Source organism: Macrotis lagotis, chromosome 3 (assembly GCF_037893015.1).
Source record: "Macrotis lagotis isolate mMagLag1 chromosome 3, bilby.v1.9.chrom.fasta, whole genome shotgun sequence".
Classification (NCBI taxonomy): domain Eukaryota; kingdom Metazoa; phylum Chordata; class Mammalia; order Peramelemorphia; family Peramelidae; genus Macrotis; species Macrotis lagotis.
In genome coordinates this window covers 222,176,776-222,189,426 of record NC_133660.1, presented here as the reverse complement: position 1 = coordinate 222,189,426, position 12,651 = coordinate 222,176,776, and the positions used below count along the sequence as shown (strand labels likewise).

General features: G+C 38.3%; 1 protein-coding gene across 1 annotated transcript in view; it reads right to left on the bottom strand.

Annotated features, from left to right (window-relative positions):
* Positions 1 to 2,077: 2,077 nt before the first annotated feature.
* The window catches only part of LOC141518158 (lateral signaling target protein 2 homolog), a 170,245-nt gene continuing 159,671 nt past the window's right edge, over positions 2,078 to 12,651 (bottom strand). The window contains exons 12-13 of the mRNA XM_074229916.1: positions 6,069 to 6,172; positions 2,078 to 5,167 (exon numbers count right to left, since the gene is read on the bottom strand). Of these exons, the coding sequence (XP_074086017.1) occupies positions 5,036 to 5,167; positions 6,069 to 6,172 (236 nt within the window). The 3' untranslated portion in view covers positions 2,078 to 5,035. The remainder of the gene's footprint in view (positions 5,168 to 6,068; positions 6,173 to 12,651) is intronic.

The window sequence follows — 12,651 nt, the reverse complement described above, 5'->3', positions numbered from 1 at the left end:
TGGGCAAGGTGGAGTTAAGCTATAAGGAGATTAGAAAGGTAGGAGGTAGTTGGGCTATTAAGAGTCTTATAAGCCAAACTGAGGATTTTATATTTGATCCTGGAGGCAATGGGAAGCCACTGGAGTTTATTGAATGGGGCATTGGGGGAGGGGGAATTAACATGGTCAGATCTGCACTTTTGGAAGATCAATCACTTTTATGGATGAGTGGAGGATAGATAGACTGGGGTAGGAGAAGCAGAAAGGGAGAGATGTTACAAGGGTAGAAATCATAAGGATTTGGCAGTCTGTTCCAATTTGCCTGTGAAATAAAAGGAGTAAACTTACCTATGTAGGAGTTTTCTGTATTTCAAAGGAATGCCTCTGCTTTTTTGCAGCTGTGCAAAATTCTTAATTAAGACTGAAGTGGGCAAGAGGGATTCCTGCTGGTACTTTCTGGAAACAATGGGCTAGAGTTTGATAACCATGACTTTGCTAATAGTCAGAACTGCCAAGGGATATGGTGTGCCTTCAGCCTGCTCCTTCAAGAACATTATATTCTGACCAGGAGAACTTCTGCAGTCTACCCTATACCTGAATCTTTCTTTCCTTGACTTCAATTATGCCTCGTTATTCTCTCTTCTACCTTGTTGAATTCTTGTTTCCTCTTCCTTTACAAGTCTTTGACATAGAAGCATTTCTCAAGTTCTATCCTTATTTTCTGTATCTCTATATATTCTCATCAATCTCATCCTTTCCTAATAGCTTCAAGGCTATCACCTCTACCCAAAATAATTAAAATTCCAGTCCTGACCTTTATTCTCATTAAGTTCATCATCATCCCTCCCAAAACTTCTTTCCATGACTTCCCTATTTCCAGTAATGGCATCATCATCTTCCAAGTCACTCAGATTCAAAACACTTGTAGTTATAGGGTCATGAAGGGTTTTGAGGGATCACCTAGTCCAATCCTCTTATCAGTGAGGCTAAATGTCTTGCCCAAGGTCACATAGGTCGTTAGCACCAGTTCCAATATTTGAACACATGAGATACTTTAACTCCCAAACAGTTTTGAACCCAGTCTCTCCTTTTGCAACCAATTAGTTGCCAACTGTTCATTCTACCCCCAAAATATCTTCTATCATCTCATTTCTATTTCTTCTTGAAGTATTATAGTAACTTAGTCTCATTTTTTTGCCTCCCCACCAATTTATTCCCCACACCATTGTCAGATTAACATCCCTGGATCATGACTCTGGTCACATCATCCCTCTTTCAAAGTAGGGGCAACTATGTGGCACAGTGGACACAGTGCCGGCCATGGAGTCAGGAGGACCTGAGTTCAAAATTTGGCCTGACACTTAATACTTATTTAGCTGTGTGACTTTGGGCAAGTCACTTAACCCCATTGCCTTGCCAAAAAAACAAATTCCATGCATTTTGGGGATTGGTTATCTTGTTTCCTATCTTTACCCAATAGGGCATTCAAAAAGCATTGAAAGCATACTGTTCAACATCTTAGAAAGAACTCTTTTGCCAGGTCACTAGCCTGACACACCTGCTCTGCAAGTCCTATGTGAGTCAGAGACCAATTCCTTTCTGCCTTTCCCACACTGTGGGACCCTACAATCTTGAGGGATACAATACAGTGAGAGGCTGTGAAGACATAGGGAATATTGGGAAATGGGTGACAAGGACCCCCTTCTCTTTCATCTACTTCTGACTGGGGTTGGAGAGCCAGTCCATTGCAGAAGAAACAATTGGGTTTATGTGAAGACCATCCACAAGTGTTAAATGTAGTTATTAACATGCCTGGGATCTGGTCGAATGGGAAATAATTGAAGTGATTAAGAAATCATCAGTAGGGGCGGCTAGGTGGTGCAGTGGATAAAGCACCGGGCCTGGAGTCTGGAGTACCTGGGTTCAAATCCGGTCTCAAATACTTAATAATTACCTAGCTGTGTGGCCTTGGGCAAGCCACTTAACCCCATTTGCCTTGCAAAAAAAAAAAAAACTAAAAAAAAAAAGAAATCATCAGTAGAGGCAAAGGAGATTCTGAAATCCTAGGGAGAACTGCCTGGCTGAGCCAAGGAAGAATGGATGGACCAGGTGAGGGTCAGAATCAAGATTGTTGTCCTGTCTCTTCTCCTAATGGTAGCCAGAGTCCTGGATTCTTGAAGGGCTGGTGACTTGCTAGAGCAGCAAGGCAGGGGCAGCTCAGGCTTCCACCTATTTTCAAAGTTCACATTATTGATATTGGCTCACATTCCTTTATCTTCTCCCTGCCAAAGGCTGATTGGCATTAAAAGACCTTATCTGCTTTAGAGGAAATTAAAGAGTCAGTTTTTAAAGAAGAGGGATTGTGGCTGGCATAAAAACTTTCAGGAAAAAAAATACACACATTGTTAAGTATAAAGAAGCTCATTAGGCAGGGTAAGAAAATAATTTATTTTCATCAGTTGACAATCTGGGCTTTCTTTTGGAAATATATTTTGGGGTAGACTTCAGGCCAATACTTCCTCAGTCCCCTGTGTCCTTTCTAGACAAGAGCATTTTTATTTAAACAAACACCTCAAAACAGGGTGTCCCTAATTTTCCTTAAAACACACACCTACCCATATATGCATAGGTATATCACACTTTCTTTTCATTCTTCCTTGAAATTGACTGTCAGAGGGATGAAGAGGGAACATCATACTTTCTACCTTTCCAAATGAGCAGACTAAAAATTTATCACCATTGGCTCTATGTCCATGTTGTCTCCCCCATCACTCATCTAGTCTCCAGTCCCACATTAGACAAGTAAAGAGATACCAGAGTGTCCAAGACTCGCTTATAGACCTGAGAGTCAGGTCTTGGGATGGGTTTACAGCTCCAGCGCAGTCAGTGGGTCAGAGAGTAAAATATCATGTCCAAGCAGGAAGGACTGAAGTCCATCTGAAATCTAGGGAAAGTTATTCATGGGATCTGTTCTATGGTCCTAGTTCCTGGGTCAAAACCTTCTGACAGTTTTGCAGAAATGGAAGATGTGTGAAATATGAACAGCCAAAAATGTGGATACTTGCTCCCACTTACTGCTTCATTGTGGTTTAAGGGGATTAAGACTGATTTGTTTAGTAAAATGTCACCTTTCTCTTGGTAAAATGGGACAGGAGGAAAGAGCCACCCAGCACATGGAAATAGAAAGTCCTGACCTTTTAATTTTTTGAAGAGATGATCATATGACCAAAGTCTTCTCTGAGGCAAATGTATATTAGTACTGAAAGAATCATTGTGCTTTTCAATAAAAGAAATGGGAGCCTGAATTTACATAAGAAACTATAGGATCTGAGATCCAGATATATATGGAAATGGAAATGATTTTCAATTATAGCATTTACAGAATAAAAATAAGCTGGAATAAATAAGATTCACTCCATTAAATAAGTCATTTTTTAACAGAAGAAGCAACTTTTGTGCATGTTAATGTCACAGTTAAATTTTATTTATTTATTAATCCTATAAAAGAAGCATTAGGTTTGTCATTTCTCAAAAATAAAACTGCAATAATCATTGCAATGTGAAGCCTGAGATTGAAGCCTGAATAGGTATCGCTGTTTGGTACCACCCTCCTCAGTTTTCCTGTTGGCAGGAGAGACCTGCATCATGCTGAGCCAAAAAAACTGGGGCTGCCACTGAGATCCCTTCTTTAGGATCTGGTGAGGGAGATACAAAAAAGGAAACAAAACAAAATCCAAGTGCAGATATGATAAATGACCAGCACTGCCCCCAGCACTCGGGTGCATTTCTTAGGCCTGTCTGTCGCCATGCGGTTCTATGTTAGATAAATGACAGCAGAGCTGAGTGATCAAGAGAACCTGGGAATCTTATCGGATCAGTTTGCATGGGGCAGAAAACCACTGAAAGGGATACCAGTTTTGTCTGCTTTGTCGAATAAGATTCTTTTCTGAAGGAAAGAACACACGGTTTTCTTGTCAGTTTTCCATGGCTTTTGTGATGAAATACTGCATGTGAATGTGGATGTCGAAGAATGCAAAATCTGGAGTCTGTAAAAGCAATTTCTTCACTCTAGCGGTGGGTAAACTTAGGGCAGGTACTTTGGAAAATAAACCTCTTGCTGTACCAAAAAAAAAAAAAAATCATACACCATGTGTATTTTTCCCCCCCTTTAGAAAAAAGTTATTTTTCTAGTGGTTTAAATATTCTCTTAAGACAGGCCTGCATCTGATTGAAAAAAAATGACTAAGAAATGATTTATAAAATGATGCCATAAATGATATACTGCAGGTTTTGTATCCCTAAAGTGTAAATAAATGTTTAGGACCTTTTGAATAAAAATAGACAGTCTTAATATCTGTCTTTTAAATATTTTTGGTTTCATAAACAGCCCCACATATAACAGTGCCCTTGTTTTGCAAAACTTCCAAAAATAAAAAGAAATACTTTGTACTGAACCTTCACCCCCCCATTACCAATTCCCCTGGCATTAATATTGCTATAATTCCCAAACAAAAGGCAATAGCAAAGTACAGCTCTGGAAACTCAAGAGCTTCTTCTTCATTTCAAAGATAACTTGCCTCTGTAAATATTCCATGTAAATTTGGTAATGTTTGGGCATAGTTTATTTACTAAAAAGGCTAGCCAGCAAAAGGAAGAAAACATCTGCCAAAAGTCAGTGAGCAGCTTGGAACTGGTTTCCGATAAGGAGGACACAAATGAGTGTTTGGGAGATGGGTAGCAATGCAAGCCTTGGTAGCTTAAATAGGGACCCCTCTCTTTTCATAAAGTATGTTTCTCCTGTATCATATGGTGTCATAATGATAATATTAGAAATTTGTGGAAGACTACTGCTGCTCCAGCACTATAGGCTCCCCATAATTTCCTTTAGCAGCTTAGGAAAATGCAATAAAAACCATCTGTACAAAATATATTATGATGGATGCTTAAAGCCTACATGTTCCTGACAAGGTCCTTCTTTCCAGTTAATTCTTGGCTAAAGTCACATAGAATTTTAGTCCATGTATGATTCCATTAAATAGATCACTAGTTTAATATGTCAAATACCAGATTTGTCACTGTAAAAAGGCGTGACATGGAACATATAACAGTGAGTGCAAACACGGACAGGTTTCATCTGACCATAACGAGGTAACGGCGCAGAATGGGATGAGCAGCGGGAGCAGAAAATCTGAAACACAAAGAAATGGGTTTGTTGTCACAAGCTTTACTTTCTGGACCTCAGCCATCTTGTTCTAAGATCTCTTAAGCTGGGCTTCTTTTAAGGAATGTTAACTCCCTTTTTGGGTTTCACTGTGTTTTTTCCCTGCCACCTTTTAAAGTTTTATTTCTGCAAAGTATCCAAAATGGAAATGAATAGGTAAGTAATGAACTTACTAGGTCATTTTTGCTCAGAGAGGCCATGTAAATAGCTTATTTTAAAAGGTAATATTTTTTAAAAAATGAATTCCATAGCTCTACTCCCTTTTCATACACCCCAAATTTGGACAAACTTCCTTGTAATGTAATGCTCTTATAGATTCCTCATATAGAAATATGGAAAAAAATCAATAAATCACTTAGGTACACTTTGATAATGGGAAACTCAAAACTCACTGATAATATTTGGTTTCCTGGACCAGGAAATTTTAGGAGAATGCTTTTAGTATTTCTCCTCCCTCTATTCAGATGATGATAACATGCAAGCTCCCTCAAAAGAAATGCTTTGCTTGCTTCTTGTCAGTGTTAATTTACTCTGGTGGCAGCCACCCTGATCTTTTGCTATTTCACTGATTCTATTTCATTGTCTCATCACTTCTAGTTCTAAAAGTAGCCCTCTTTTTTGGAATAGTAGTCTTATTGTCTAAAATTCAACCTGTCCTCCTTAGCACAGGCTATTTAAATGAATCTTAGGGGTCTTGGCAGGGTCCTGGGCAGTGGATATAAGAGGAGGCCCCTGGTTCAGGCTTTCTTATTCAGTCTCCATCTACATTAGGAGCTGAAGGAAAAGAGTTTCCCAGGTGGAAATACCACTGATTTCAAAGCCTGGTCACTTATTGCCCCTTGGACCCTCTTCCAAATTGACTCGGTACCTTGCCACAGCTCCTACAGTGATGCTTCCTTCGAATGACAGTGAAAGGTGCTTTGCAGGCTGTGCAGTAGCTGCAGGCTTCATCTGGTACCCATTCAGGAGGATCTGTCCAAAACAGAAAAGCCAAAACAGATATTGTAACAACCTGAAGGGAGGAAGAAAAACTCCACAAACCATGGCATTGTTGGGAGGGAAGAACTGAAGGAATCTAAACCCAGATTTGGAGGCAAAAATATACAGTTCAATATGCAGGCTGGATGATGAGGCTTGATTTAGATAAACAGATATAGACAGAGACCTCTGGCCTCCTAATTTCCTCGTTGAACAAAATAGTCAGAAAAATATCTCTGGCTCTTTACTAGTTTTGGAAATTATATCTGACCCAAAAACACAGCTGGAGGTTCTACTGTTTTCCTATCACCTCTCAGATTTATGAAATTTGTTCTTCCATATGGTACTAAAGTCAAGAGCCTAGAAGAAAACATCCAACATTCAAATATAACAATGAATTCCATCTAGTTCTTAGCTGCCAATGGAAAAATCCAGTCAGCAATGACCTGATACCTGATACTCAACAAACTACTTTAGAATTTACAGCATTGTTTTGTTCTCAGCTCAAACTGAGTCAATTCAATTTAATATGAAATACTGATTATATTCTATTGCTAAAATCTCTTAAGGAAAAGACAAGGAAAAAAGCAGATAGGGCAAGCAAAGACCTGTCCATGTGGAGTTTACAGACATTATAATACAAAGTAGGCAAGTGCAGAAAAGAAATACAAAGCATGACACCAGGTCTGAGGAGGGCAGAATCACTTCTGATGAGGTTAGAGATAGGGACATCAGGGAGAGTCCAAGGAAAGAGTGGCAATGAAGCTCGAAGGATTGTCTGGATTTGAATGTTTAAAGATGGAAGTATGGGAAGATTTTTTTTGGAGAATAGTGAAATGGTCTAGGTGGGTATGTTGAGAGTTATCAAAGTGATAGCTGTAGGAAACAGAAAGGAGAGGAAGAAGGGGACTAGAACTAGAACTACATTATATAGCAGTAATCCACAAAACTATCTGGTATCAGTTAAAATATAAAAGCTGAATGAAATAGCCTAGACAATGACAAATCAGAAATAATCCAATTCTACCTGACATTGATAAAAACCCAAATATAAGCTATTTAGAAAAGAACTTCCTACTTGATAAGAATTGCTGGGGGGGGAAAAAACCAGTCTGTCACAATTAGATTGAGACCAACAGTTTTGTTTGTTTGTTTGTTTGTTTTTGCAAGGCAATGGGGTCAAGTGACTTACCCAAACATCACAAAGCTAAGTAATTCTTAAATGTCTGAGGCTGAATTTGAACTCAGGTCTTCCTGACTTCAGGAATAATTACCTAGCTGTGTGGTCTTGGGCAAGCCACTTAACCCCATTGCCTTGCAAAAACTTAAAAAAAAAAGACGGAAATGTTTGTAGGAGAAGCTGAGAAGCTATCATTAGATTAAAAATAAATGAGAAGATGGGATATAGAGGAGGCAGTTTTTGGACAAGATGGACTAGAATGAGATCATTTGTAGATATAAGAGCAAGGGGAAGGACTGACTCATATGAAACAAGAGTGAAGAGGAGACAGTGGCAGAAGGCATCTGAGGGGTGAAAGACAAGAAAGTAAAAAGGTAAAGTAGAATGTTGGAAGTGGGATATTGGAAGAGGAATGAAAAGGTATGGTAGAGTCACAGTGATGTCAATAGCAAGCTCACTAGGAAGGTAAAACGATTGACATATATTAGCGAGCAGGCAGTTTATGTAACATCAGTCTGAAGTGCAGTTAAACATCAGTTTTGAGATGTTCTTTCAGCTTGTTTAGCAGCATGTGTGTAGGAGTGAAGGCAATGGAGAGTGGAAGTGATCCGAGACAGGCTTAGCCTGCAGGGTAAGACCAGGAGATATAGTCTTATGCGTAAGGCTGAACTCCTCCACCAAGCATTCAGGATAGGAAAGAGAAGAGAGTCTAGTTTTTACATGGCGTGATGGCCTGGAAAAGAACTGAAGGGAGGAAGGACCAGAGGCTATATCGAGAACAGGGCTTGGGGTTACAAAGCAGAAGAGGAGTAATAATAGACTGTGATAAAATAAGAATTTCAAGTTCATGAATGTGGAAGTGGTCTGTCTACAGGAGATCATCTCTGCATATGGCTGAAGTTGGGAGGAAGCAAATGAAGACAGGAACAGAGGGGGAGAAATACTGCGACTGAAGCACTGAACTCATTGAGGAAAGAAGAGGAGTAATTTAGAGGTTTGCAGACATCAGCTATCAGAATTTTTTTATTGGATGGTAAATATGATTTGAGTGAATCTCAAAGGAGGAGAGATTGCTTAGTTTTGGTAGTAGAGAGAGAACCTGGAAGTGCCAATGGGGAGCCAAGAGTATTCCAACTGCTTTACCTCAACCAGAGAGCTGGGAGGAATGAGTGAAAGTGTAGCCTGTACAACATGTGCTCATTCTGCCTCTGCATCACATTTTGATAATTCTTGCAATAATTCAAGCGTTTTTCATTGTTATATCTATTATGACATTCTGTGATCAGTGATCTTCGATGTTACTATTGTAATTGTTTTGGGACACCATGGATTTTTCCTTTATAAGATGGTGAACTTGATAAATGTTGTGTATTCTGACTGCTCCATTGATCAGTCCTTCCTTCACCAATCTTGCCCCCCAATTCTCCCTCTTTCCTCAGGCCTATTTTCTGAGTCACAGCAACTATATTGAAATTAGGCCAATGAATGACTCTACCATGGCCTTTAAGTATTTAAGGGAAAGGAAGAGTCAATCCATGTGCCAAATTTCATTGTTATTTTATTCTTGAAATTGCCAGTCATCTGAATTTCAACAACCACCACCCTGATCAGTCAGTAGCCATCAACATGGCAAGACCTTTCATCAGTCAAAAGAATACAACTAGCTGAATGGTTAACAATTTTTTTAAAAGCAAAATAGTATTTTTATTAAGGTGTTATCTTTTTATTTGTTTTGTTTTGTTTTTTAGGTTTTTGCAAGGCAAATGGAGTTAAGTGGCTTGCCCAAGGCCACACAGCTAGGTAATTTTTAAGTGTCTGAGACCGGATTTGAACCCAGGTACTCCTGACTCCAGGGCTCGTGCTTTATCCACTGTGCCACCTAGCTGCCCCTGTGTTATCTTTTTTATGCATAATGCTATTGTATGCTTTTTTTTTAGTTTTATTTAAGGCAATGGGGCTAACTAAAAGTGACTTGCCCAAGGTTACATAGTGAGGCAATTATTAAGTGTCTGAGGCTTTATTTGAATCAGGACCTCCTGACTCCAGGGCTAATACTCTATCCATTGTGCCACCTAGCTGCCCCTATTGCATACTTTAACAGACTGCAGTATTGCATCAACATAACTAGAAAACCAAAAAATTCATGACTCATTTTATTGCAGTGGTCTGAACCTGTAATATCTTTGTGATATTTCTGTACCCCTAATTAAACAGTAAACTAACTAAACTGTCTCTTCAGCACCTAGCACAGTATTCTGTGCCCAATAGGAGTATAATAAATGTTTGTTGTCTTATCTTGTATTATACTGTCTTGTCTTGTACAACATGATGTCTTGTTCTTCTTCATTTTCTAGCTTATTCCTGCTTACTTATAAATATGTTCAGGCCTTCCCAATCCTAACAGATTTTTCAGTGATTCTACTACAGCATATCTATCTTTCTCTACTTATTTTTGGCTATCCTTTAATCTATCAATGTCTCCGATTCCTCATATTCACATCTGCAGTGTTTGGCAATTTGGAATCTCTCCACATTAATCTATCGAAACTGCTTTCTAAAAGGTCATTAATGACCTCATGATTTTCAAATCTAGTCACCTTTCTTTCAATGCCTCATCTTCCTTTACATCTCTGTCCCACTTACACCAGATAACTCCCTCCTTTCAGGTCTTTCCCACTCTGACTTCATAGCTAGCCTATGTATCTAAGTTTTCCTTTTCTCTTTGCAATCTCCCCTTTCTGCTTCCTTCATCTCCTCTTTTTTCTCAATAGATTATATGTTCAACTTTTTTTTCTTTTTACTCAATAGATTTATATTTCCAATTGTGGTGTCTCTACCAAAGCTCTAAGCTCACATCTTCAACTACCTGTAAACCAAACCTCTACCTGAATTTCCTAAGGACCCCTCAAAATCCTTACATCCCAAACCAAATTAATCATCAAAATCCATCCTTCTTGACTTTACCATTTGTTACAGTTGCACTAAAACAGCCATTCTTCTCATCTTTCAAACTTCTGTGTTATTTTTGACTCACTATCTCTTACTTCTCCTAGCTAATGAGTAATTAATCTGATTGTCACCAGATGAAGAAGGTTTAATCTTAAAGGGCCATATAAATGTGAGTTATGTCACTCCTCTGATCAAAACATTTCAGTGACTCCTTACTGCTTGTTAAACAAAAAGCCCAAACTTTTTGGCCTGTCATTCATGATCCTCCACAATCTGTCACTCTTTGCTTGCAATTCCCCCTACTCAGGTCCCTTTGTTCTTTCCTTAAACCTTTACCAGTTAAAATTCTACCCCAACCCTAAAGACCTAGTTCATAGGTCACATCTCTTTCTTTGACTTCTTGAAAATGATCCTTCCTTCATAAGATCTAGTAAAATATTTTGTATTTCTCTTGTGCCCTTATCTTGTTTTATTTTGTATTATAGTGATCTTAGTCTTCATGTGCCTTACCAGGCTATTAAGGCCAATGGGAATATTTTTTTGGTTTCTATAGTTTCACCAGTTACTATCATAATGTTCATAGGCCTTAAGTTGGAAGATTCCTTAAAGATTATCTCCTCTAACACAAAAAAAACTGTCTCAGAGAAGTTTAAGAGGCTTGCCTAAGTTCACATCGATGGTGTCAGAGGGAGGATGTGACCATAGGGTCTCTTGACTCCAGCTCCAGTACCCTTTCTATTCCACTATGCTCTGCCATTCACAGTAGGTATTTAAAATGTTTGATGAATTTTTCAAATTGCTTTCATACCTTTCTCTTCTGTGAGAGAAGCAGCTAACTCTGGGGTTTTAAAGTTACTCTAGAACAATTTAACTTGCATTATTCTACTTTCCTTTGACCCTGTTTTGTTTCTTGAATGTTCCATCTCAGACCTTCTTGGGAAGCTATGTTATTTTTGCCAGGTTTATTTCTAAGTTTCTCAATGATGAGACAGGCTACTAGCCTGGTTATTCTTCTGTAACAAAGTTTCAAAAATATTCATCGTGTAAAAGTTCTATGAGAGGATAAAATGGAAGATGATGTGAAATGCAGCCAGCTTTGCCAACTAGTATACTGACTATATCTGTTTTTTTTCCTTTGCTCCTAAGCCACTGAGCTCCATGAGTTCTACATGCAGAAAAAAAATGAAAACACAGAAACCCCTAATCTCAGAACCTCTCTCTAGAAGGACTTTTGGGATCAGCCAAGCAGTGTAAAGTATCAGAAAGAGGAAGGATACTGATCTTTATGCCAAATGGCTCTGGAAGGGAAAAGGCTTAGTTAGTTGAATCCTCATGAAGGCAAATACAGAGGAAAAGAGAGGAATATCTGAACTGATAGGCTAAGGGCAAATTATTATCCAAATGTGAAAGGCAGAAAAAAAAGTATTTAATGGAAAACAAGAATTTAAGTACCATTAATGAGAGAAAAATCTATGGTAAAGAAAAAATTGTGGACAGAAAAGTAGAAAAGTAATTAATTAAAAAGTTTAGATAAAAGTATCAATGTAATAGTGGAAAATTACTCAAAATTTTAGGTAAACAAAAGACTTTTTTTTTAAATTATTGGTAAGGAAAGAACTATGGAATCTGAATGCTGACCAAAGCACACTATTTTCTTTTTTTAAAAATTGTTTTTTTTCCTTTAGTGCTGACTCTTCTTTCATACCTTGACTAATATGGAAACACATTTGGCATAATTGTACATGTACAACCTATATCTGATTTCTTGCTGGCTTGGGGAGGGAGGAGAAAAAGAAGGGAGGAAGAAAATGAAGAACTTAAAATCTTACAAAAAATGAATGTTGAAAACCATCTTTACATGTAATTGAAAAAAATAAAATACAAAAGAAAAAATTTAGGTAAAAATTACTGGTAATATGGTGATAACATATAGAAGGATGATTTTTAAGCAGCCCCAACGACATTCCAATATATCAAAACTCAGAAGGCAGAAAAAAGACCAATGAAAAAATCAGTTTTTTTAAGATAAAAATCAAGTCTATTACGTTTTATTTCAAAAGTAGAGGAAAAGAGTGAACTAAAGCATTTAACTGAACTTCCAGGAAGGAACAAATCAAACTTGATTTGGCCAGGCTGGCCTGCAGAGGGGCAGATGGTGATCCTAGCAGGGCCTCAGCATTGCCAAAAACGTAATCTTGGCCCTATTACCAATTTTGGTCCCATGACATGTAGAGCCAAGAGACCTACATAGTAATAGTTCTTGTTCTGCTATAGGCAATACTACAGTGACCCCCTCTGGTCAATCATAAAACATGGCCTAATGGGCTTCAGAGGTTATCTTACT